The following is a 27500-nucleotide window of genomic DNA, read 5'->3' as shown; positions in this document are numbered from 1 at the left end:
CAGAGAGAGCACGGAGTGGGGGGTTAGTGTGGGAGGGTATGTAGGCGTCCCGAGTGGTGGGTGAGGGTGGGTTAACCCCTTAATGACTGTAGCGGTTAATAACCGCTATGGTGATTAAGGTGTTAGGGGACATTACATTGGATGTTTTCATTCTTGTGTCTGTTTTGCAGCAGCAGAGGGGGCATGGGCAGGATGAAGAGGAGGATGGCCTTCATCGTGGCAGCCGGAAATGGGTGAGTGCTATATTTATTTAATGTATTTATTGTTGTTTATGTATTTTAAATACACAGGGGGTGTATGTTGTTTATTGCAATGTTTATTGGGGGCAAATGTCTCCAATAAACATGCTATTATGCGTTAACCCCTTCATTGCCTTAGCGGTTATCCGCTATGGTAATGAAGCAGCATTTATTGTATTGTATTGTATTGTATGTCTTTATTTATATAGCGCCATTAATGTACATAGCGCTTCACAGTAGTAATACATGTGGTAATCAAATAAATAACAGATAATATAAATAATAGATCATGGGAATAAGTGCTTTAGACATAAACGTACATTATGGAAGAGGAGTCCCTGCCCCGAGGAGCTTACAGTCTAATTGGTAGGTAGGGAGAACGTACAGAGACAGTAGGAGGGAGTTCTGGTAAGTGCGTCTGCAGGGGGCCAAGCTTTATGTATCATGTATTCAGAATATTCACAGTGCTATTCATATGCTTCTTTAAGCAAGTGCCTTAAGGTGGGTCTTAAAGGTGGATAGAGTGGGTGCTAGTCGGGTACTGAGGGGAATGGCATTCCAGAGGTGTGGGGCAGTCAGTGAAAAAGGTTTAAGGCGGGAGAGGGCTTCAGATACAAAGGGGGTAGAAAGAAGACATCCTTGAGCAGAACGCAAGAGTCGGGATGGTGCATAGCGAGAAATTAGGGCTGAGATGTAAGGAGGGGCAGAAGAGTGTAAAGCTTTAAAAGTGAGGAGAAGAATGGAGTGTGAGATGCGGGATTTGATCGGAAGCCAGGAGAGGGATTTCATGAGGGGAGATGCTGAGACAGATCTAGGAAAGAGTAGAGTGATTCTGGCAGCAGCATTTAGGATAGATTGTAGGGGAGACAGGTGAGAGGCAGGAAGGCCGGACAGCAGGAGGTTACAGTAATCAAGACGGGAGAGAATGAGGGCCTGAGTCAGAGTTTAAGCAGTTGAGCAACAGAGGAAAGGACGTATCTTTGTTATATTGCAGAGGAAAAAGCGACAAGTTTTAGAAATGTTTTGAATGTGAGGGACGAATGTGAGAGAGGAGTCGAGTGTGACCCCTAGGCAGCGTGCTTGGGCTACTGGGTGAATGATCGTAGTTCCAACAGTAATGTGGAAGGAGGTAGTAGGGCCAGGTTTGGGAGGAAGTATGAGGAGCTCTGTTTTAGCCATGTTGAGTTTAAGGCGGCGGAGGGCCATCCAGGATGATATAGCAGAGAGACATTCAGAAACTTTGGTTTGTACAGCAGGTGTAAGGTCGGGTGTTGAAAAGTATATTTGTGTGTCGTCAGCGTAGAGGTGATATTTAAACCCAAAAGATGTTATTAGGTCACCTAGAGAGAGTGTGTACAGAGAAAAGAGAAGAGGTCCCAGGACAGAGCCCTGGGGTACCCCCACAGAGAGATCAATAGAGGAGGAGGAGGTGTTAGCAGAAGAGACACTGAAAGTACGATGGGAGAGGTAGGATGAGATCCAGGATAGAGCTTTGTTCCGAATACCAAGAGTATGGAGAGTGTGAAGGAGGAGAGGGTGGTCCACGATGTCAAATGCTGCAGAGAGGTCGAGTAATATGAGCAGAGTGTAATGACCTCTGTCTTTGGCAGCATGGATGTCGTCAGTTATTTTAATGAGTGCTGTTTCCATGGAGTGAGCAGTGTGGAAGCCAGATTGTAGAGGGTCTAGGAGAGAATAGGTGTTGAGAAAATGGAGCAAGCGAGAGAATACAAGACGTTCAAGGAGTTTAGAGGCAAAAGGCAGGAGGGAGACAGGTCGATAGTTAGAAAGACAGGTAGGGTCAAGCTTGCTGTTTTTGAGTAATGGTATGACTGTTGCATGTTTGAAGGAGGATGGAAAGGTTCCAGAGCAGAGGGAGGAGTTAAAAATGTGTGTGAGCGTAGGGATTATAGTAGGAGCAAGAGGTTTTAGGAGATGGGAGGGAATTGGGTCAAGAGGGCAAGTGGTAGAGGGAGAAGAGGCCATCAACAGCGACACATCCTCCTCTGAAACAGTGGAAAAAGAGTCAAGGAAGGCAGGAGGCGAGTTAGGAAGAGGTGTAGGATGGGAGGAAGAAACAGAGGGGATGTTCTGCCGTATGTATTCCACCTTTTCCTTAAAATAGTCAGCAAAGTCCTGAGCGGAGATGGAGGAAGGAGAGGCAGCTGAGGGTGGTTTGAGTAGAGTATCAAAGACAGAGAACAGTCGGCGTGGGTTAGACTTGTGCATGTTGATTAGTGCAGAAAAGTAGGCTTCTTTAGCGAGAGGGCAGAGTTGAAACAGGATAGCATAAATTTGTAGTGAAGGAAGTCTGCAAGAGTGTGAGACTTCCTCCAGAGGCGTTCAGAGGAACGAGTGGAGGAACGCAGCATGCGTGTGTGGGAATTTAGCCAGGGTCTAGGGTTAGAAGGGCGAGTGTGGCAGAGAGAAAGCGGGGCATGTAGATCAAGAGACAAGGACAAGACCGAGTTGTAGTTCCTGACCAGGTTGTCAGGGTCTGTAGCAGAGATGAGAGAGGAGAGGGAGGAGCGTAAAGTGGACTAAAAGTCAGGTAAGTGAATAGAGCGCAGGTTTCTGCAGAACCGGGGGGTAGATGGAGGTGGAGAAGGGGAGAAGCGAGATAGAGATAATGAGATGAGATGATGGTCAGAGAGAGGAAAAGGGGAAATGGAGAAATCGGAGAGAGAGAGAAGTTCTTAGTGAAAACCAGGTCTAAGTAATGGCCATACTTGTGGGTGCTGGCTGCAGTCCACTGTTGAAGGCCAAAAGAAGAGGTTAGAGAAAGAAAGCGGGAAGCCCAAGGGAGAGAGGGGTCATCAATGTGGCAATTGAAGTCCCCAAGGAGAAGAACAGGGGAGTCTGAGGAGAGGAAGAAAGAGAGCCAGGATTCAAAGTGAGAGAGAAAGGCAGAAGGGGGATGAGTAGAGGTAGGTGGGCGATAGATGACCGCCACATGGACAGGGAGAGGAGAGAAAATCTGGACAGTGTGAGCCTCAAAGGAGGGAAAAGCAAGAGAGGGAGGAATAGGAAGAGTTCGGTAACGACGATTATTTTTAATAATATTGTGCGGAAGCAGGGGGGCTCCTGAGCTGAACCGCATTGATTTGTGGCTCAGAAACCCCCTGCTTCCCGAGTTACAGGCCCCGGTTTTGGGGCATCGGTTACAGTGTCGCCAACATATTTATAGCGGACACAGCGCGAATGGAACGCTATAAAGATGGCGGCGACACTGCCACCCGATGACACATACCAGGGCCTGTAACTCGGGAAGCAGGGGATCCCTGGTCCACAAAGCAACGCGGTTCAACTCAGGGGACCCCCTGCTCATTGTACACTATTATTAAAAATACATTCATGCTGCTTCGTTACCGTAGCACATAGCCGCAAAGGTAACGAATGAGTGTTTATTTATATATGTGTTTTACTTATAGTGTAGATGTGCAGAGGGTCTCCGGAGCTGAACCGCTTTGGTTTTAGGTCCGGGGACCCCCTGCTTCCCGAGATACAGGCCCCTTTAGGGGGTGCCGGTATCTCTCTGCTTTGTTTACATTCTGCGGTCATGTGATCGGGACCTTTAAATACAGAGAGATACCGGCACCTCATAAAGGGGCCTGTATCTCGGGAAGCAGGGGGTCCCCGGACCTGAAACCAATGCGGTTCAGCTCAGGGGACCCCCTGCACATGTACACTATTAATAAAAGTTGTTTTGATATGTTTTTATTTTGCCGATGTTTGCGCAGAGAGAGCGGCGGGTCTCTCTCTGCTGCAAACACATATCGTCAGAAACAGCCTAAAGGCAGGTTATCGGGACCCAGGTTTATTTATCGCCGGCTCATCTGCGTTTTGCTTTCGCAGTGATTCGGCAGGGATCGGCATGGATTCGGCCCTTACTGAATACTGCGAGGGCAAATCGGCAAAATTATGGCTATCGGCAACAATTGCCGAAAATATTTTTTCAGCGCTTAGTGCATAGAGCCCTATGTGTCTAGTAGCTGGCACAGTGCCTGAAATAGCAAATCGCTATCATAGATTAGACCCTTATTTAAGGTCTCAAAGTGGCAGTGTAAAATTACTATAATAGTGTAGATCATTACTTGAATTCCCCCCTTGGCCAGGGAGAGGAATAAGATGGTGTAGGGCTGTGAATGGTAAGTCTCATCCGATATTGAGGTGAGGTTCTTGCTCTGTATAGGAGTAGTCAGGCTTCACTATATATGAGAAATTACCAGATTGCTGCAGCTATGAAATATATCAGTTCTGAACCTCTATAGTGGGGATTCAGATCGCATTATATTGTTTGGCTGATGGAGGTACTACCAGCATGAGAGCTGCTGTTGTAGCAATGCTGCTAACTTGTGAAAGTTCCTCTGAATAGCCTCCGTTGGGTATTAGAAGGAGAGCGCAATGTAAGCTATCAAGCTATATCGATGGCGTTACGAGCCATTCACCTCAAAATCGCAGCCATAATGAAAGTAAGTATCTATAAGGATGAAATATTACTGACACTGCCAAAGTTAAAATAGCCCCGTCGACGATCGTTTCGCGATGTTCTGCTTTCTCAAGACTTTGGGCTAATGGAGGACGCGACCCTGTTGCTTCATGTATACCCAATGCCTTGCACTGATTGGTTGTTGAACCTGTTAGAAGGACAACTGTGATTGGCTGATACGTTTTTCATGCTAATGAGGCATGACATCACACTGGTGAGTTATGTTGACATGAGTTGCAAAGTCACCACTAGGGGCAGCCCTACATTGCCATGCCTGATCATATTCATTGAATAGAGGCATACATTGTTGCTGTATCTTGTTTAAGTAACGGCTCAGTGTTTTAGTAATGCTGTTACAATGTTTTGGGCTACCACCTGTGCTGCAGTGCCAATGTTGCTCAAATTAGAGAGACAAGCGGTTTGTAGTATGTTTAGTTTGTATCTAAGTTGTATTGAAGTATAGATACGGGCTACAGTTTGTGCTGCAATGCCAATACTACTCAAATTTGAGAAACATACAGTTTACAGTGTGATATGTATGCAGTAAGGTAAATAAAGTTAAATGAAGGAGTTGAAAAGTAAGCCTTCGTTCAATCTTTGTGGGGATGATGTTCCCAAATTGTAGATCCATCTTGCCTCCCTGCGTAGTAAAGCAAGCATCCACCACCCGGAAGACCCATAGTATCGGGTATGGGTAACCTTACTGAAAAAGTAAGCCAGTATGTGGATACAATTTTAAGACCTTATGTTACCAGTTTACCATCCTATCTAAAAGACAGTAGAGATGTGGAGGGGGGAAAGGGGAGGGGGGAGGGTGGGCAGCCATAATAGACAAGGAACTCACCCGGAGGGGAGAGGGTGTTAACGGACTGGGGCCTAGTTGGAAATAGGTTAGAAGATCAGCCAACACAATATATAACGTATATAGGAGGGCAGAACCCCCGATTGAAACGGGCCTCGAAGCGGGAGGAAGGTTGACCGCACTGGACTCTGCCGCAGAGATGAAGATCACTCCGAGCACGAAGGGTTAGGGTGATTAGAAGTCCGGGGAATTGTTCAGGTTCACTGTAAATAGGTTACGTATTGTACCCACACTGGTTTATTCATGTACATAGTTTGAATGAAAACATTTCATATCATTATTTGATGGAGGGTGCCGGTTTAGGGACCGCCTGGGTCGGCTGCCTGCGTCTCGAGTTGTGCACTGAGGTGTGTCACCTTCTTGCACAGACAAGTCCCTCGGCACCAAACCCCCGACGGCGGTTGGGGATCGGGGGGTCCCTCCTGGACCTCCCGAGGCATAGGGTAGGCCCTTGGGCAAAGGGACCGTTGTTGACCATGGTCAGCCTCGGCCCCTCAATTGTTTTGTTCTTACCCTACCTTTTTTCCCTCTCCCACCCTTTCCCCTGTGATGCGGGATCTAGCCCCGGTCTAGGTAAATGGACCAGGGGAGCCCCGGGTAAAAAGGTTCTACAGTAGAGATATAGAATTTAGTAAAAAAACAAGACGATGCACAATGTCGATGATTATAGTATCCCACAATACTAAGGGTTTGAACAGTCCGGGCAAACGTAGAGTGGCTATGGCAGATTACAAGCGTAAGCAGGCAAACGTGGTGCTACTCCAGGAGACTCATTTCAGTACTTAAAGCGCCCCCAAATATTGGGATGAGCTTCAAGAGGTTTTATCTTTCTTCCGCAAAGAATGAAAAAAAGAGAGGGGTAGCAATCCTGCTTCATAATAATCTCCCCTTCACAGAAGAGGTGGTTAAGAGAGACAGGGACGACAGGTTTCTAGTGATAGTGGGAACCATACAAGCCCAGCCAATAACGTTGGCTACGGTTTATGCCCCTTGTGAGCAGGATCCTTCTTTCTTAAAGAAGTTATTTCAAACGTTAAGATTGGTTGCTAGAGGAGATATAATATTGGCGGGAGATTTTAATGTGGCGGTTAATACGAAAATGGATAGATCAGGCCCCTACAAACCCAACAAGAGAAGTTACATAGAAGCCTTACAGGGAGGACTGGCTGATAGCCAACTGGTAGACATCTGGAGGGAGATGCATCCGTTAGAAAGGGACTATACTTTCTTCTCCCACTCCCATACTACCTACAGCAGAATCGATTACTTCTTTGTCCCTAGCAGACTGGTCCCAAAGATCACCCACTCAGGGATCCATGATATTTCATGGTCGGATCATGCGCCTATAGAGCTACGGTGCACTCAAAAATTCCTGGACAGGCCGGGAGCAAACTGGAAACTTAATGAATCACTATTAAAGGTTCCAGAGTTAGAACAAGTTATTGGTAGGGACATTGATCAATTCTTCAAAATTAATACTGGTAGTGTTCAGTCCCATTCAGTTTTATGGGAAGCACACAAAGCAACCCTGAGAGGGACCCTAATTAAGCTGGCGGCAAAAAGAAAAAGGGAGAGAAACGAGAAAATGATCACTTTGCAATCTAAACTAAGGGAACAGCTACTCAAATATAAGCAAGGTCATAATTCGGCTCTTCTCAAAGAAATTCATAACACTAGAATTGAGCTTAATCTAGTCTTAACCTCCCAGGCAGACAATACACTGAGTTGGTCCAAGAGGCTATTTTATGAAAAAGCAAATAAACTGGATACCTTGCTGGATAACAAATTGAGGAATAGGCACCCAAATTATAGCATACGGGGACTAAGGCTAAAAACAGGGGCCACAACAGCTAACCCAAAACTTATAGTGGAGGAATTCAGGAGCTTTTATGAGGATCTTTATAAAGGGGAAAAGGTGGCACATAACGGTAAAACGAAAATAGCTATGAGGGATTTCCTGAAGAGCTCACATCTACCAAGATTGAGTGGTTCGGAAAGGGAAATATTAGGGGCTAATTTTACTACAGAGGAGCTTACCCAGGTCATTCAGGACCTCAAACCATCTAAGTCACCTGGGCCAGATGGTTTCTCAAATCTCTATTATAAAAAATATATTAAGCTTCTGGCGCCACATCTCCTCAGAATGTTTAATGCGATGCTAGAAGGTGCCGCATTCCCGGAGCAGATGCTCCAAGCGTCCATTTCAGTAATATATAAGCCTGGGAAAAACCATTAGATTGTTCAAGCTTCAGGCCCATTTCACTAATTAATACCGATATCAAAATTTATGCCAAATTACTGGCCAACAGATTAAGTCACATCCTGCCCAGACTCATACACCCAGATCAAGTCGGGTTCTTTAAGGGTCGACAAGCCGCAGATAACACACAACGGATTATTGATCTGATAGATATAGCCAATACACGTAAGATTCCAGTTATGGTGTTGAGTATGGATGCAGAAAAAGCCTTTGACAGGATTGACTGGCCTTATCTGACAGCCACGCTTGGAGAGTTTGGGTTCGGGGATCGAGTGAGTAACGCGATCCTGTCACTGTAAAGGGGTCCGGCTGCAAAGTTAATACACCAGGGTTTCCCATCGGATCTCTTTAAAATGAAAAGTGGCACTTGACAGGGGTGTCCGTTATCCCCCCCTTTTTTTTGCGTTGTGCATGGAACCCTTAGCAGCCCAAATCAGAAATAATCCCGATGTGAGGGGAATTGAGACCGGCACACAAACGCACAAAGTGGCACTCTACGCGGATGATGTGTTGTTGACGATCCCGAGTCCTCTTACCTCCTTACCGAACCTCTTCAACTTGTTAGGGAAATTTCATAACATCTCAGGCTTCAAGATTAGCCAATCCAAGTCTGAAGCTCTGAATATAAGCCTCCCGAAAGAGACAGAAAAGTTGATTCAAATTAACTTCAATTTTAATTGGCCGAAACAAGGAGTGAAATATTTAGGAGTGCTCATTCCCAAAGATTACAACGGTATCTATCAAGCAAATTATCCCAAGCTGATCCGCGTTGTGAAGGAAGACATTAGGACGTGGGCGGCCTTTAAAATATCTTGGATCGGTAAGATATGTAGCATAAAGATGAATCTCCTCCCACGCATCCTTTATTTGTTTCAGTCGCTGCTGGTGCCACTTAGACTGAAGGACATACTCTCACTTCAGTTTGCTATAACCAAATTCATATGGGAGGGGAAAAAGCCGAGAGTAAAGGGTATGATTCTAAAAAAAACAACATTGGCGGGGGGCTGGCGGTACCTTGTTTGTTGTCCTACTACAAAGCGGCACAATTATGCCAAATCTCCCAATGGCACACAAGCCCTGATTTGAAGAGATGGGTAGCATTGGAGAGTGAAGCTTGCTCCCCAATAGAGTTGAAAAGCTTGATCTGGTTACCCAAAACAGCCTTGAAGCTGATAAACATGCCGCTGGCCTCAATGGTTAACTCGCTGGCTATCTGGGAGGCCAACAGATTAAGTGCACACTTTCATCTAGGGGTTCGTTGATGACCCCTTAATGGGGCAATCCGGATTTTGCTCCAGGCTTGACCAGAAAGGAATTTACAATTTGGAAACAATTGGGCATACATAGACTTCAAGATCTGGAGGGGAGACAATATATTAAACCCTTTGAACAAATTCGAGCTGATAAGAACCTCCCCCTCAAAGAGATATTTAGATACCTCCAAATGCGAGCATTTAATAATAGTATTACCCCTAGACCGCCATTAACCACATTTGAAAAGCTCTGTCTAGTTGAGACTGATACTAGGGGACTCACATCGCAACTGTACAGAGAAGTGATCGGTTCACGGGTAAAAGTTAATCGAAAACTAAAATACATGGATCAATGGAAGAAGGACATAGGGGAAATATTGGATGAGGAGGATTGGGCTAAAATAGTAACTGCAACTGCTAAGAGTTCTATCTGCACGACATTAAGGGAGAATGCATATACACTGGCGACACACTTTATTGCAGTGTGGCCAGTACCGCAAGCCGGGAGATTTCCCGGCTTGCAAGTGGCAGCCCCTCGGCGTGCCGCGCGTCTCCGATGCGCGGTCACGCGTCATTGGGAGCCTGCGCCCCCTGCACGCACGTCCAGGGCTCCCCGAGGGAGCCCTGGTGTCCCGCGATGTGGGGGACGGCGGCAGGGGGTTCCGGGGGACCCGGCGGACCCGGAGAGGAGAGGGGGAAGCCGCGATCGGCGGGCCTCTCCTCCGCTGCTTCGGCGCGCGCCCGGCACCCTCCGGCGCGCCAGGTAACTGCTGCGGCCGAGTACGGGCAAATGCTCGAATAAACTCGGCCGCAGCAGTAAAGTGTTAATGCGCTGGTATCACACTCCCATGAAATTATCTAAATTTGTACCAGGGTACTCCCCGCTGTGTCCCAGACAGTGCAGAGCAACAGCTGACCTGTTACATATGCTGTGGTCTTGCCCGCGGATTAGACCGCTATGGCGAGAGATTAGAGATTGGCTCCAGAGGATTTTTAACCTCAAAATCCCCTTGGACCCGTGGCGGTTCCTCCTGAACAGACCGACGCTGGGTTTGAATAAAACAAGTAATAAATTGGTTGCATATTTTGCAACAGCAAAGCGGTGTGAGATCGCAGCATTATGGAAACAACCCGAAATTCCACCAATTCCCAAGATTCGGAACATAATTTGGTTTGTATGCCAGATGGAAAAATTAACGAGTTTATTTAATGACACTGGCGAAAATTTCCTAAAAACCAGGACGCCTTGGTTGGCCCAGACAGACATCCCGGGAGTAGAGAGAGATACCATCTTGCTTTGATAGTCACAGATGCGTTCTCCCTTGATAGTGGCCTGAAATGGGTGCTATTAGATGTAGATATGACGCTAGACGCCCATTGCGAATAGCCAGATTTGGATACTTGTTCACCCATCCGGTGAGGAAGATCAGCCAGGATCAATGTTATTGAGTCGATAGGAGACAAGAATATCAAATACGAATAGACCCAAGGGTAGACAGACCCGCGCCACACCCCTCCCCCCCCCCATCCCCTTCCTTCTTGTCTTCCCCTTTCCCCCCCCATTTTCCTTGGATTTTTTGAAATATGGGTTTAATTGGATTGATGTGTTATTGTAACATTACTTCAGATACAGTACTATGACTGTTTATGTATGCTTTTGGAAAAAAAACAAAATAAAACCAAAGTTATATATAAAAAAAAAAAAAAAATCTTAATAAATAATTAATAATAAAATAATAAATCAAGTTTGGAAATACAATCCATGCTCTTTCCAGATCAGATTATAAAGTGATAACAGTTGGGCACCTGTCAGAGGCTGTTACAGTAAGTGGGCGTTCCACAAGCTGGAGAAGGAAATAGAAAGACAGGATAAATAGAATAGATACTGGGTTTTAAGTTACCTTGACACGTTGGTAATGGTGAACTCCAACCCGATTATAGTATCCCACAATACTAAGGGTTTGAACAGTCCGGGCAAACGTAGAGTGGCTATGGCAGATTACAAGCGTAAGCAGGCGGACGTGGTGCTACTCCAGGAGACTCATTTCAGCACTAAAAGCGCCCCCAAATATTGGGATGAGCTTCAAGAGGTTTTATCTTTCTTCCGCAAAGAATGAAAAAAAGAGAGGGGTAGCAATCCTGCTTCATAATAATCTCCCCTTAATAGAAGAGGTGGTTAAGAGAGACAGGGACGACAGGTTTCTAGTGATAGTGGGAACCATACAAGCCCAGACAATAACGTTGGCTACGGTTTATGCCCCTTGTGAGCAGGATCCTTCTTTCTTAAAGAAGTTATTTCAAACGTTAAGATTGGTTGCTAGAGGAGATATAATATTGGCGGGAGATTTTAATGTGGCGGTTAATCCGAAAATGGATAGATCATTCCAGGCCCCTACAAACCCAACAAGAGAAGTTACATAGAAGCCTTACAGGGAGGGCTGGCTGATAGCCAACTGGTAGACATCTGGAGCGAGATGCATCCGTTAGAAAGGGACTATACTTTTGTCAGGATTGCCTAGACCTCCTGCCTAGCCATAGCTTCCTTGTCCACTGGGTGTGCTGCTGTCTTCTGTTGGCTCTGGGTTCCTCTGTCTGTCTGTCTTCTTGTTGCTCCTGTCTCTGTCCTTTATAGCTTGCTTCCTGTCTGTTGCTTTTGCCTTTGCTTGCTAGTCAGACTCCTGCAGTATGCTCATGCCTGTCTTTGATCCTGACCTGTTTCCTGTACCTGTATTTGAGTCTGCTCACAGTAAAAGCCCTTGCTAGTAATCTGGCTTGTCCCTGGTTATTCCTGCTCCCCGGTCTCAGTCCCTGCTCCCTGTTCTTAGTCCCTGTCCTGCCCCGCCTGTCCTGTTCCAGTCTCCTCGTTGCCGACCTCTGCTTGTACCTAACTTCGCTGCCTGCCGCCTGCCTCGGACCCCTGCTTGTACCTGACTTCGCTGCCTGCCGCCTGCCTTGGACCTCTGCTTGTGACCCCTACTACGCTCGTGCTGTTCCGGCCACCGAGATCCTACCCGCCACAGGAGTCTCCCGTGACAGAAAGCAAAGGCCACTTCTGGATCTCGCTGGAACAGATTCTTCTTCTGCCTGCACCCTTTCCTGCCTGCTGCAGCAGACCACATCCGCATGGTTGAAGATAAGTACTTTCGTTTCTTTTTTGGAAATCCAAGTTGGGATTTTGAAAGGTTTTTTTGTCGTTGCTGCTATGGGCCTCATGCAGAGAGCAGCGAATTTTAAAAATGGCGAATTTCATAAAAAGGAGCTTTTTTGGAGAGTTTTAATCTCCATATGCAGAAAAGTGCGAATTCTGCTATGTTTAACATGGATGCGTCTGGCGAGTTTAAATTGGCGAGATGCGCGCTTCGGAAACATGTAAAAACAAATTCGCGCCTTTTTTTTTCCCTTTGCAATGGCCGCGAGCGCCAGTTTTTTTTGGCGAGGCAAAACGGAGACAATCGCGCCATTTTATTGGCGCGAACAGCCGCTAGATGCCGTTCGCGCCTCTCTGCATACGGATATATTTTAAACTGGCGAGATTGCGGTTCTCGCCAGCCGCGAGGCGAGTTTTACAAACAGAAATGAAAAATTGGCGCGATTTTCGGAAATCTCCATTTTCTGCTGTTTTCTGCGCGATTATCTCCAAAAAATGGCGAATTTCGAAAATTCGCTGCTCTCTGCATAGGCCCCTAAGTGTTCTGCAAGAATTATTGCGTTCATAACGAAAAAACATTTTTTTTCTGAGACTAGAACTGTTACTACCGACTATTGCAGCTTTCTTTGAGATGTTTATTTTTGCAAAGGTTTCTGCAGGGTTTTTTGTGCCACTTTCTCCCTGAGAAGAATTCCCTATTATAAAAAAGACCCTTCCCTGCAGTACCTGTTTTTGCCATTTTGAGACTTTCATTACCTGGACAAGAATTGTCTCTGCATTGTGGGTGGGCCACTGCAGATTTTCAGACTCACATTTCTATTTAGGACGGTTACCTTGATTTACTGCTGTTCACAGGGTCTTCATTTCAAAAGACAAAAGTGCTCCCATTATTTTGTTGCTGCATGCTTTGATTTTCTTGCATCTATAGTTTTTCATATGATTGGTTCTAAGGTTTCAGGTTTACCTGCAAGTTCCCCTAAAGTTTGTTTCTCTGCAACATATGATATCCCTACGCCTGATATCAAAGGTTTCAGATTTGACTGCAGGGTTCTCTGTCTGATATTCCTATGTCAAAAGTTTCAGATCTAACTACAAGTTTACTCTGGATTAGTTTCCTGCTGTCTATGATATTTCTATGCCTGATATCAAAAGTTTCAGATTCAACTGCAGGTTTTCTTTGTCTATATGATATCCCTACGCCTGATGCATAAAGATTTAGATGTAACTGCAGGTTTTCTCTGTCTGTCTGATATCCCTACGCCTGATATCAAAGGTTTCAGATTTGACTGCAGGGTTCTCTATCTGATATTCCTATGTTCAATGTCAAAAGTTTCAGATCTAACTATAAGTTTTCTCTGTATTAGTTTCCTGCTGTCTATGATATTTCTATGCCTGATATCAAAAGTTTCAGATTCAACTGCAGGTTTTCTTTGTCTATATGATATCCCTACGCCTGATGCATAAGGATTTAGATGTAACTGCAGGTTTTCTCTGTCTGTATGATATCCCTATGCCTAATGCCTAAAGATTCAGATATAACTGCAGGTTTCTCTGTCTATGTTTTTTCCTTGCATTTATAATCTCTGTGACTGATGTTAAAGTCTTTAAGGGTCAGCTCTCCTATCTTGTGTCTCTCTGTGTCTAATATTCCTGTTGTTCATTCTAATGCTTCTGTTTTAAAAACACATTTCCTCTTTACTGGTGTCTTGGGAAGTGTGGTTTAATTATGGCTCCCACTCAAACAGTCTTGAGCAGTAAATGTGAACACAGTACCACTGATTCTTCAGAACTTCTCAAAGCAAGGAAGAAGAAGAAGAAGAAGGGAGGCATTACTGTGGAAGTTGCAGAAGGAATTAAGAATGAAAATTTAACCTCAGAGTCTGCATTTGATGAAAGAGATATGCTGCAGCTTAAGGCAACTCACAGACGTAGCCCAAGAATAGTGGAAGAGAAGAAAGATGCTCCTACTCAGACGCTTCAAGCTGCACAGAAAGCGATTGATTGTCTTTTTGAACGTTTAGATAAGGAGCAAGAGGCCAAGATTGCACTACAAAGCTGTCTATCTTCAGCAATTGCTAAGTGTGTTCTCCAGGAGAAAGAAAGAGAGCAGTTGGAGAGGGACAGGGTAATCCTGTCAAGTAAGCTGGAGAAGGCCTATGCTGATAATGCGCAGTACCAGAATTTCATGGCTCAAGTTGGCGCAAAACTGGAAGCCTCTGAGGAGAAGAATTGCCACTTCAACATAGAACTACGTTCTTTGAGAGAGATCTTCGAAGGATTAAATAGCAGTTTTGAAATGGTAACCCAGAAGTGCAAGAATCTCTGTGTCCAGGTCAGTGAAGGAGATAAGAAACTCCATGAATTAGGAGAGGAGAAGAAGCAGTTGGCCCAGGAAAAGTTGGATATGCAGACAGCACTGCAGAATGCAGAGAGAGTGCTGCAAGAGGAACGTGTCTCCCTGGAGCGGCGCACTCAGGCAGAGAATATGCTGCAGAGTCAGCTGCGAGAACTACGTGCACATCTGCAGGACGCCAAGGAGAGATGGGTGAATGCTGAAGAGAGACAGCGAGTATTGCAGGAGGAAAGTTTCCAGACTGCCTACAAGATAAAGATGCTGGAAGAGTATTTGAGTACCCAGTGTGTCCCCAAAGAACAAAATGAGGAGCTGAAGGTCACACTGAGCATAACCAGAGCCTCGCTGGAGGAGGAGAGGTCTGGGAGAGCACGGCCCGGTTCTGCCTCCAGCAGAAAGTCTCTTTCAGACTCTGGTTCCACAGAGACATCCCCTCTCAGTCCTCCTGGAGACGTGGGGGAAGTGGGCGACCTGAAGGAGTTTGTTCTGCGCCCCGCGCCACGCGGTGTCACCGTCAGATGTCGGATCAGCCGAGACAAGAAAGTGATGGACCGAGGACTGTACCCCACCTATTACATGCACCTGGAGCGGGACGAAAACCACAAGCTCTTTCTTCTCGCTGGGAGGAAGAGAAAGAAGAGTAAAACGTCCAACTACTTGATATCTATTGATCCGACCGACATGTCCCGGGAGGCGGGCAGTTTTACTGGCAAACTCCGATCCAACCTAATGGGGACCAAGTTTACAGTGTTTGACCGCGGTGTTAGCCCAGCCAGGGCTCAGGGACAGTCAGAGAATGCAGCGTCCCGGCAAGAACTGGCGGCTATTTGCTATGAAACTAACGTCCTCGGGTTTAAGGGTCCCCGGAAGATGGCGGTTCTCATTCCCGGAAAGAATTTCAATCACGAGCGCATCCCTTTCCAGCCACACAATGATTCGGAGAGCCTGCTGTCTAAATGGCAGAACAAGTGTCAGGAGAACATCATCGAGCTGCACAATAAGGCCCCCGTGTGGAATGATGACACTCAGTCTTACGTGTTCAACTTCCACGGGCGTGTCACACACGCATCTGTGAAGAACTTCCAGATTGTGCACGACAATGATCTGGAGTACCCTCTGCCCACTGACAAGCCACCAGAGGTGGGTCACCTTGAGTCGCCGTTTCATCAAGGCCTCCGGGAAGAGCCTGGAGGATCGTCCGGAGAACGCTCCTGAGAGGGGGGAGTAATGTCAGGATTGCCTAGACCTCCTGCCTAGCCATAGCTTCCTTGTCCACTGGGTGTGCTGCTGTCTTCTGTTGGCTCTGGGTTCCTCTGTCTGTCTGTCTTCTTGTTGCTCCTGTCTCTGTCCTTTATACAGTAGCTTGCTTCCTGTCTGTTGCTTTTGCCTTTGCTTGCTAGTCAGACTCCTGCAGTATGCTCATGCCTGTCTTTGATCCTGACCTGTTTCCTGTACCTGTATTTGAGTCTGCTCACAGTAAAAGCCCTTGCTAGTAATCTGGCTTGTCCCTGGTTATTCCTGCTCCCCGGTCTCAGTCCCTGCTCCCTGTTCTTAGTCCCTGTCCTGCCCCGCCTGTCCTGTTCCAGTCTCCTCGTTGCCGACCTCTGCTTGTACCTAACTTCGCTGCCTGCCGCCTGCCTCGGACCCCTGCTTGTACCTGACTTCGCTGCCTGCCGCCTGCCTTGGACCTCTGCTTGTGACCCCTACTACGCTCGTGCTGTTCCGGCCACCGAGATCCTACCCGCCACAGGAGTCTCCCGTGACAACTTTCTTCTCCCACTCCCATACCACCTACAGCAGAATCGATTACTTCTTTGTCTCTAGCAGACTGGTCCCAAAGATCCCCCACTCAGGGATCCATGATATTTCATGGTCGGATCATGCGCCTATAGAGCTACGGTGCACTCAAAAATTCCTGGACAGGCCGGGAGCAAACTGGAAACTTAATGAATCACTATTAAAGGTTCCAGAGTTAGAACAAGTAATTGGTAGGGAAATGGATCAATTCTTCAAAATTAATACTGGTAGTGTTCAGTCCCATTCAGTTTTATGGGAAGCACACAAAGTAACCCTGAGAGGGACCCTAATTAAGCTGGCGGCAAAAAGAAAAAGGGAGAGAAATGAGAAAATGATCACTTTGCAATCTAAACTAAGGGAACAGCTACTCAAATATAAGCAAGGTCATAATTCGGCTCTTCTCAAAGAAATTCATAACACTAGAATTGAGCTTAATCTAGTCTTAACCTCCCAGGCAGACAATACACTGAGTTGGTCCAAGAGGCTATTTTATGAAAAAGCAAATAAACTGGATACCTTGCTGGATAACAAATTGAGGAATAGGCACCCAAATTATAGCATACGGGGGCTAAGGCTAAAAACAGGGGCCACAACAGCTAACCCAAAACTTATAGTGGAGGAATTCAGGAGCTTTTATGAGGATCTTTATAACGGGGAAAAGGTGGCACATAACGGTAAAACGAAAAGAGCTATGAGGGATTTCCTGAAGAGCTCACATCTACCAAGATTGAGTGGTTCGGAAAGGGAAATATTAGGGGCTAATTTTACTACAGAGGAGCTTACCCAGGTCATTCAGGACCTCAAACCATCTAAGTCACCTGGGCCAGATGGTTTCTCAAATCTCTATTATAAAAAATATATTAAGCTTCTGGCGCCACATCTCCTCAGAATGTTTAATGCGATGCAAGAAGGTGCCGCATTCCCGGAGCAGATGCTCCAAGCGTCCATTTCAGTAATATATAAGCCTGGGAAAAACCCATTAGATTGTTCAAGCTTCAGGCCCATTTCACTAATTAATACCGATATCAAAATTTATGCCAAATTACTGGCCAACAGATTAAGTCACATCCTGCCCAGACTCATACACCCAGATCAAGTCGGGTTCTTTAAGGGTCGACAAGCCGCAGATAACACACGACGGATTATTGATCTGATAGATATAGCCAATACACGTAAGATTCCAGTTATGGTGTTGAGTATGGATGCAGAAAAAGCCTTTGACAGGATTGACTGGCCTTATCTGACAGCCACGCTTGGAGAGTTTGGGTTCGGGGATCGAGTGAGTAACGCGATCCTGTCACTGTAAAGGGGTCCGGCTGCAAAGTTAATACATCAGGGTTTCCCATCGGATCTCTTTAAAATGAAAAGTGGCACTTGACAGGGGTGTCCGTTATCCCCCCCTTTTATTTGCGTTGTGCATGGAACCCTTAGCAGCCCAAATCAGAAATAATCCCGATGTGAGGGGAATTGAGACCGACGCACAAAGTGGCACTCTACGCGGATGATGTGTTGTTGACGATCCCGAGTCCTCTTACCTCCTTACCGAACCTCTTCAACTTGTTAGGGAAATTTCATAACATCTCAGGCTTCAAGATTAGCCAATCCAAGTCTGAAGCTCTGAATATAAGCCTCCCGAAAGAGACAGAAAAGTTGATTCAAATTAACTTCAATTTTAATTGGCCGAAACAAGGAGTGAAATATTTAGGAGTGCTCATTCCCAAAGATTACAACGGTATCTATCAAGCAAATTATCCCAAGCTGATCCGCGTTGTGAAGGTAGACATTAGGACGTGGGCGGCCTTTAAAATATCTTGGATCGGTAAGATATATAGCATAAAGATGAATCTCCTCCCACGCATCCTTTATTTGTTTCAGTCGCTGCTGGTGCCACTTAGACTGAAGGACATACTCTCACTTCAGTTTGCTATAACCAAATTCATATGGGAGGGGAAAAAGCCGAGAGTAAAGGGTATGATTCTAAAAAAAACAACATTGGTGGGGGGCTGGCGGTACCTTGTTTGTTGTCCTACTACAAAGCGGCACAATTATGCCAAATCTCCCAATGGCACACAAGCCCTGATTCGAAGAGATGGGTAGCATTGGAGAGTGAAGCTTGCTCCCCAATAGAGTTGAAAAGCTTGATCTGGTTACCCAAAACAGCCTTGAAGCTGATAAACAAGCCGCTGGCCTCAATGGTTAACTCGCTGGCTATCTGGGAGGCCAACAGATTAAGTGCACACTTTCATCTAGGGGTTCGTTGATGACCCCTTAATGGGGCAATCCGGATTTTGCTCCAGGCTTGACCAGAAAGGAATTTACAATTTGGAAACAATTGGGCATACATAGACTTCGAGATCTGGAGGGGAGACAATATATTAAACCCTTTGAACAAATTCGAGCTGATAAGAACCTCCCCCTCACAGAGATATTTAGATACCTCCAAATGCGAGCATTTAATAATAGTATTACCCCTAGACCGCCATTAACCACATTTGAAAAGCTCTGTCTAGTTGAGACTGATACTAGGGGACTCACATCGCAACTGTACAGAGAAGTGATCGGTTCACGGGTAAAAGTTAATCGAAAACTAAAATACATGGATCAATGGAAGAAGGACATAGGGGAAATATTGGATGAGGAGGATTGGGCTAAAATAGTTACTGCAACTGCTAAGAGTTCTATCTGCACGACATTAAGGGAGAACGCATATAAAGTGTTAATGCGCTGGTATCACACTCCCATGAAATTATCTAAATTTGTACCAGGGTACTCCCCGCTGTGTCCCAGACAGTGCAGAGCAACAGCTGACCTGTTACATATGCTGTGGTCTTGCCCGCGGATTAGACCGCTATGGCGAGAGATTAGAGATTGGCTCCAGAGGATTTTTAACCTCAAAATCCCCTTGGACCCGTGGCGGTTCCTCCTGAACAGACCGACGCTGGGTTTGAATAAAACAAGTAATAAATTGGTTGCATATTTCGCAACAGCAACGCAGTGTGAGATCGCAGCATTATGGAAACAACCCGAAATTCCACCAATTCCCAAGATTCGGAACATAATTTGGTTTGTATGCCAGATGGAAAAATTAACGAGTTTATTTAATGACACTGGCGAAAATTTCCTAAAAACCAGGACGCCTTGGTTGGCCCAGACAGACATCCCGGGAGTAGAGAGAGATACCATCTTGCTTTGATAGTCACAGATGCGTTCTCCCTTGATAGTGGCCTGAAATGGGTGCTATTAGATGTAGATATGACGCTAGACGCCCTTTGCGAATAGCCAGATTTGGAGACTAGTTCACCCATCCGGTGAGGAAGATCAGCCAGGATCAATGTTATTGAGTCGATAGGAGACAAGAATATCAAATACGAATAGACCCAAGGGTAGACAGACCCGCGCCACACCCCTCCCCCCCCCCCCATCCCCTTCCTTCTTGTCTTCCCCTTTCTCCCCCCATTTTCCTTGGATTTTTTGAAATACGGGATTAATTGGATTGATGTGTTATTGTAACATTACTTCAGATACTATGACTGTTTATGTATGCTTTTGGAAAAAAAACAAAATAAAACCAAAGTTATATAAAAAAAAAAAAAAAATCTTAATAAATAATTAATAATAAAATAATAAATCAAGTTTGGAAACACAATCCATGCTCTTTCCAGATCAGATTATAAAGTGATAGCAGTTGGGCGCCTGTCAGAGGCTGTTACAGTAAGTGGGCGTTCCACAAGCTGGAGAAGGAAATAGAAAGACAGGATAAATAGAATAGATACTGGGTTTTAAGTTACCTTGACACGTTGGTAATGGTGAACTCCAGCCCGATTTAGAACACCGACTTTTTGTGTTCCCTTTCAATGTGGAACCCCTTGGACAGGAGAATGTTACTTCTGTTCCAATTCTGTAACTCTGGTCTTTAGAGTTTCCTATTACAGTATTTGTGCTTGGAATGGTGCACCTAATTTCTAAAAGAGAAAGAGAGGCTTTCAAAACATTCTCTATTTCCACCAGACTTGTCTTTATTGTGTCAATTAGAGTTTGGATAAGCTGTATAAAATATTGAGGTTATTTTTTTTCATTTGTAGTGGGATGCAGAAATGTGACAATACACATACATCTCAAGCCTTTAAAATATGACAGAATACCGTATCTACAACTGGATTTATGACATTACCTGCTTAACTTGTGAATACATCATTTATTTATAAAATATTTTACCAGGAAGTAATACATTGAGAGTTACCTCTCGTTTTCAAGTATGTCCTGGGCACAGAGTTAAGACAAATAATACATGTTTACAAATACAATTACATAATGAGCAGGGTATACATTATATACAAGACATAGCATGCACAGTTAAAGATAATTTGTATTATGGGCGTATGAAACAATTACAGACCACATTAAAATGTGTGGCAGCCTTAGATTTGAAAGAATTTAGACTGGTGGTGGATGTAAGAGTCTCCGGTAGGTTGTTCCAGTTTGGGGTGCACGGTAAGAGAAGGAGGAGCGACCGGATACTTTGTTGAGCCTTGGGACCATGAACAGTCTATTGGAGTCTGATCTCAGGTGATAGGTGCTGCATGTGGTAGGGGGGAGGAGCTTGTTCAGGAAGCTGGGTAGCTTGCCCATAAAGAATTTGAAGGCAAGACAGGAAAGGTGAACTTTGCACCTAGACTCGAGTGATGACCAATCTAGTTCTTTGAGCATTTCGCAGTGATGTGTGTTATAGTTGCATTGGAGAACAAAACGACAAATTGAGTTGTAGAGGGTGTCAAGTTTGCTAAGGTGGGTTTGAGGTGCCGAGCCATATACTATGTCTCCATAGTCGATAATTGGCATTAGCATCTGCTGTGCGATACGTTTTCTGACCAGGAGACTTAGGGAGGATTTGTTCCTGTAGAGTACCCGAGTTTGGCATAGGTCTTGGTTGTCAGGGTATTAATGTGCATCCCGAATGTTAAGTGGGAGTCAAACCATATGCCCAGGTATTTAAAACTAGTAACAGGAGTTAGGGTGGTGTTAGCGTTGGTTGTAATCCTGAGCTCAGTCGCTGGAAGCTTTAAAAATTTAGTCTTGGTCCCAAACACCATTGTTACAGTTTTGTCAGTGTTTAAAAACAGTTTGTTTTGGGAAATCCTGTTTTCGGGTCTGAAAAAGTAAGACTGAAGTATGTGTTGAAGGTCAGAGAGGCTATGGCTGTGTGCATATAGGATTGTGTCATCTGCATACATGTGTATTGAGGCTTCCTGACAAGCTGTGTGAAGATCATTGATGAACACTGAGAAGAGTAGGGGCCCCAGAACAGAGCCTTGCGGGACGCCACAGGTGATAGCCAGGGGGTTAGAGTTAGCGCCAGAGATGGACACATGTTGGGATCTACCTGATAGGTAGGACTGAAACCAGTTTAAAGCATGCTTCCCTATTCCAGAGCTCTGGAGTTTGTTGAGCAAGATAGCATGATCAACAGTATCAAAAGCCTTAGCAAAATCTAGGAATACTGCACCAGTGAGTTGACCCCGTTCCATTCCACACTGGATTTCATTGCAAACTTTTAGCAGGGTAGTTACGGTAGAGTGTTTGTGGCGAAAGCCAGATTGGAATTAGCTAGGAAAATTTGTCTTGTTATAGTAATCGCTTAATTGGGAGTGGACACATTTTTCCATGACTTTGGATAGTATTGGGAGAAGGGAGATTGGTCTGTAGTTTGAGACAGTGTTTTTGTCCCCACTTTTGAAGATTGGGACAACTCTGGCAGCTTTCCAGGTCTTAGGGATATGGCCAGCAGACAGGATAGAGTTGACTATGGAAGCAATTGGTTTGGCAATTGCTGGGGCACCAAGTCTTAGGAACCTAGATTGTAGTAAGTCAGGTCCACATTGGCTGCTTAGTTTTAATTTGAGAAGCGCTTGTGTAATCTCCTCTTCGGATACTGGGCCAAATTGAAAATTGTGGGCAATGTTGGGAGGGGGTGGGGCTATAGGGGTACTCCCAGGATGAGATTCAGGCTTGTGGTTTGGGTTGCGTTTTGCTAATTTGTATAACTTGCATAGTTTCATGACACAAGCGGTCTGTTTGTGAGATTGGTCCTTTGTGTTTCCATGTTTTATTTATGACCAATGTTTGTCATATATCTCACAAACAGTCAATGAATGAATATAGGTTCACATGGGGACTAATGTAATAGTAGAAGCTGAAACCAATGAAACTGCATTTGTGCTACCACATAGAAATATTGTTTTCCTTCAATATTAGGAGAACACATGACAGTTTACTGCCAAAGAGTTTCTAGGACCTAAAGCTACTATGCAGTTTTGAGCTTGATAAGCTCCAATTGAAGATTCACTGTGAGCTTGTTAAGCTTCATAAAGTAGAGATGTTGTAGACTTACAGCAATTGATGCTGTTTCTGTAAGAATCATAAGGTCCATTCAGTCTGCCCTTTATCTGATCTGCGGTAAAATCTCAGACCTTGTTAGATCTTTTGTTTTCTTTTAGATTTCAAAGAGCATTGTGTTCATCCCAAGAATGTTATAATGATCTTATTATATTAGCCTGTACTCTCTCTGCTGGGAGGCTATTCCATGAAAACACCACCCCTTCAGTGAAGAAACACTTTCTCCCACTTCACCAGAGCCTCCCATACTCCCATACTTCATAGCAAGCTTAAATTTGATGGTATACCAAAGATCTTCAGCTGGTTATAACTACTCACTTTATTTCATACATACATTGAAGCAAGTCTGAATATTATTATGGTTAAATAACCTTGCTTATGAACAACAACCATTCCTGCACATAATGATGCATGGTAATGTGAGGAATTGGAAACGGAAATAACATGTTGGTGGATTAATACTTCGTTTTTTGAAAGCTCAGTACAGAAAACATCAGACAATAAGAATAAATACAAGCACATTCAGATTATTTTTTAACTATCGCATGGACATTTGTAAATGCATGATACATCCATGCACTATAGTCCCCCACCATGCACTATAGCCCACCATTCCATGCACTATAGCCCACCACTCCCTGCCAAGGTCACACTACTATCTTCACTGAAGATAGAAACAAATGTTACCCAAATGGGTCGTCATCTACTCTGTAACTAATGGCGTTAAAAACGATTTTATTGGCCAATTAATATAATTAGTGATCAGGCGGATCTTCCATTCATGAAAGTAACGCACCAGACCCCTTTCACTTTAAAAAATAAATATTTTTCGTCAAGTTTCTTTAATGTAATAATAATAAAAAATTGCAGGATAGATGTATAAAGATCCCAAAATCGAGTAAGGAAACAAAGTATTCCTAACAGCACAAATCCCACATCTTCCAGGACACGGACTCCCACAAGATTCCTACACAGGGCTTCAACTGAGAAAGTTCCTGTGTAATCTGGACTACCTGTTGGAACTCCTTCATATCTATATGCACTAAGCAGAAGTACTGTATTCAGACAACTATGGACTTTTACCTCGTACAAAAGATTTGCTATTTTGACATTTCAGTCCAACTTAGTTGATCAGAGAGCAGAATGAGCAGCACCAACAAGTCCCATACCATTACATATAGTGTGCACTATTGTAGTGTTTTTCTCTTTTGGGTTAAACCTGCTCCCTCTGGATCGTGGAGGAGAAGTGTTTTTATAGAGGACTGCTGGAGACTAGTCCTCACCGGAGGTTCCAGAGCAAATTTCAGCCCAAGATATATTGTATATTTTATGTTTATTCACTACTGTACTATTCCACTTTTTCACATTTATATTATTGTGGGAACACCGTCCACATCTTTTTGACACATGGCAGAGAGCAGAATGAGTCATGCAATATTAGTAGTTAGTTACACAGTTCATGGGCATTATGCAGAGGAAGATGGAAGAGATATTAGGGGAAGTAACTTAAGGAAGATGTAGGGTTTAAGTTACCTTCACACGTTGGTAATTGTGGATGCCAACCATCAGCAGAACACCGGCTTCTGTCTAATCCAGTTAACTTGAAGTTTCCATCACAAAAGAATCTCACTTCCTCATTTACTTGGTAGCTGCTCTTGTTGGGATGTGGTTTAAAATTACTATTTCTTGGTATAGTGCACCGCGTTTCTTAAAAAAAAAAAGTAAGAAATTAAATAAACTTTCCCTCAGGCTGCTGATTTTTTGCTCAAATAATGAAAGGCTCAGTTAGCAGTAAAATGACCTGTCAGTTTCTGTCTTTGGAATTAGATAGAGAACACACACACACACACACACACACACACACACACCTTCCTATTATAATATGACATGTTATAAAAGGGTGTACATTGAAGTGATTTGGGTGTTTCACTTCTGCTGCTTCACTAATAAACCCTGTGTTTAATAGTAAGGGATTAGGTGGATACTACACGCAGGAGCAGAAACATTCACTTTTACTATAGAAGATGGTAGATAAAAGTATGACCTAAGCAAAGGGCCCAGAAAAATGATGTAGATTAATTTAACCCGTTGAGTACCCAAAGACATAGCTACTACGGCATGTGCTCCTGCACTCCAGATGCCCTATGATGTAGTAACTACGTAACACAATCCTGCACGTTGAACTAGGGGAGATAAAGTCCTGTGTGAATCTGCACTGATGGGGAATGGAAGAGAGATGGTCCTCCTCCTCCTCTCCGTCATCAGTGATGGAGCGATTATGTAGCAATCTGGTCCCACGGCCCCTCCTGCACTCAAAGGGTTAATGGGGTCAAGTTGATTATGCTGCTTAAAAGGGACGTTACTGTATAAAGGGAGGGACCCCAGTAGACATTGGCACATGGGTGGGTTTCCTTCCAATAAGATTGGAGTAGACAGTTGGGCGCTACAGCAATGTCAAAAACAGACCCCATGTTCAGTATTTCCCCTATTGTCAGTCTGCGAACCAACTGTGATCCCGTACAGAAATCTAGGTAATAAAACACACAACTGGACAAAAAGAAAGATCACACAAAGACAGATTGTTTTGTTAAAATCCTCAACAAAAAACCTGTTAATATAAGCGACATTATAAGGTTGAAATATATGTTGGGTACTTTAACTTAGGAGTCACTGGTATATACGTCAGGAAACAAATAGAGGCTCCAATATCAGTCTATGGGGCCTATGCAGTAAGTTGCGAGATGTGCCTGTCGCCAGCGCAATTAGATCTCCTTTTTTTTTGCCGGGTATTTGCCGCTAAATGCTGTAAATGGCGATTGTGAGTGAAATGGTGAGTTCCACATGTTGCGCGTACACGGCGCAGCGCTTCGCGGTCATGCAGCAAGTGGCGGATCACGGCATGTATCGATATTCTAGGTGAATGTGGCGTCTACCTCGGCACATAATTAAAAAAAACCTCTTTCTTGCTTAAAGCATTCTGTTACTCACGGCAGTGAGTTTCTTGCTGCTACTGACATTAGCAAAGTTTTTACTGCGCTGTCCCTCATTAAATAATTTTAGAAACATACCTGGTGCTTTACCACACTTGTGTCTCCTGTTCTTTGACACGTTCAGAGGTGATACATGTGTGCATGTGACTTGTGACATTTCATGTACATGTGTGTCTGTCTGTCGGACTCTTTTGCCAAGCTTACAGTTACAATGTGTGTCATCCTAATGCATTAGGACACATTTGATGTACACAAATGTTTGATCTGTAATAGCTAACATTCTTGACATTAGACATGCTGAAAGCATATGTACAGGCATAACAGTGCACATGAATCCAGGACTTTTGACTATGAGGCACAAATGAATTTCAAATATCTGAACACCTTCCACCTCAGACTGCACACATTGTACATAGCCACTATTCATAGGAACAGACGGTTAATGTTGCATTGCGAGGGCATTTAATTCTTCACATAAATTAATAATTATATGTAGACATTGTGACATGTCTCTTTGTGCCCATATTTCACTTAGGAAACATATCTTCAGCTGCAGATGCGGGTGAGTTAGTACAATTATTTTTACATGAACGATTTCTGAAGTGCTACACTTATTCACGGCACAATGAAACCGCAGTGACACTGGTATGTACTCTTCTCTGCACATGTTGCGCTGTAGAAGTAGACATGCTTTACATTTCACAAGCACAAAAAATAGACGTTCATTCACAAGACTGAAACCTTTGGCGAACATTATTATTGTCTTTTATTATAAACAGCACATGTAAGAAGTTCAGAATGACATGCTATAAAAGTCAAGCTGCGCTGGCAACAGTAGAATAACACAGCAATTTCACTAGCAGCAGAAATGTTCGGCTCTCGGCTGTTTTTTGGTGCCTTCTTGGATTGGCGCAGCTTTTTGGTGCTTTTCTCGCTAAGAGTTTCTGCCGCGCACCGCCGAAATCTTACTCGGCATCTACTGCATTCAGAGTAGTGCTTAAAGCTGCAGTTCAGTCTTTTTTTTTTTTTTTTTACTTTAATAGTTTAATGTGTGCAATCTCTATTTACCTAAAGAACTGTATAGCTGTCAGTCAATCCGTTCTCCATGTATTGATCGTCGAAATTTTTGTGACGTATTAAAAGCTGGCATTTGTTTATAATTTGCCTCCGGCAGTCAGTGGAAGACTCATGAATATTCATGAGTCTCCCAGTGACGTGTGCTCGCTCCCGATCTGCCGCAGTGTGGTGCCCCCTTCTGCCCCGATCCCTGTGGCTGTCAGCCTGCGCGAGATGGAGGGGGCTTGCGCCGCCAGTGGGGAGGGGGGAGCGGGAGATGTGTCTCCCTCCTGCTCCGATCCCTGTGCCTGCCTCCCTGCCTGCGCGGGAGATGCAGGGGGGTTGCGCTGCCTTGTGGGGGGGGGGGAGGGGGGAGCGGGAGATGTGTCTCCCTCCTGCTCCGATCCCTGTGCCTGCCTCCCTGCCCGCACGGGAGATGCAGGGGGGTTGCGCTGCCTTGTGGGGGGGGGGGAGGGGGGAGCGGGAGATGTGTCCTGCTCCGATCCCTGTGCCTGCCTCCCTGCCCGTGCGGGAGATGCAGGGGGGTTGCGCTGCCTTGTGGGGGAAGGGGGAAGGGGTTGTGTCCCGGAGCAGTGGTGACAGCAAGCTGGTGAGTATGTGTGATTATATATGTGTGTGTGTGTGTGTATATATATGTGT

At 44.8% G+C, this 27500-nt stretch overlaps 2 protein-coding genes across 22 annotated transcripts in view; one reads left to right on the top strand and one right to left on the bottom strand.

Annotated features, from left to right (window-relative positions):
* Nucleotides 1-27500, bottom strand: part of LOC142503955 (complement factor H-like) — a 721803-nt gene that overhangs the window by 434439 nt on the left and 259864 nt on the right. For 15 of the 21 annotated variants that reach the window (XM_075616940.1, XM_075616959.1, XM_075616947.1 and 12 more), the window contains 2 exons: nucleotides 24328-24501; nucleotides 20190-20363 (listed from right to left, as the gene is read on the bottom strand). The exons of 4 other annotated variants lie outside the window; for them this stretch is intronic. In XM_075616940.1, coding sequence (XP_075473055.1) covers nucleotides 20190-20363; nucleotides 24328-24501 — 348 coding nt within the window. The remainder of the gene's footprint in view (nucleotides 1-20189; nucleotides 20364-24327; nucleotides 24502-27500) is intronic. 2 more of the 21 variants (XM_075616943.1, XM_075616948.1) reach the window with 1 other exon arrangement.
* LOC142503956 (uncharacterized) lies at nucleotides 12797-16329 on the top strand. The gene has a single exon (XM_075616962.1). The coding sequence runs from the start codon at nucleotides 13978-13980 to the stop codon at nucleotides 15817-15819; it is 1842 nt and encodes a 613-aa protein (XP_075473077.1). The 5' UTR covers nucleotides 12797-13977; the 3' UTR covers nucleotides 15820-16329.

This window comes from Ascaphus truei, chromosome 10, assembly GCF_040206685.1.
Source record: "Ascaphus truei isolate aAscTru1 chromosome 10, aAscTru1.hap1, whole genome shotgun sequence".
In the NCBI taxonomy this organism is placed as follows: domain Eukaryota; kingdom Metazoa; phylum Chordata; class Amphibia; order Anura; family Ascaphidae; genus Ascaphus; species Ascaphus truei.
The sequence above is the reverse complement of the archived record's forward strand: the minus strand, read 5'-3'. Positions and strand labels throughout refer to the sequence as shown.

Coding starts and splice junctions, on each gene's coding strand:
- LOC142503956 (XM_075616962.1), top strand. CDS start 13,978: ATGGCTCCCACTCAAACAGTCTTGAGCAGTAAATGTGAACACAGTACC.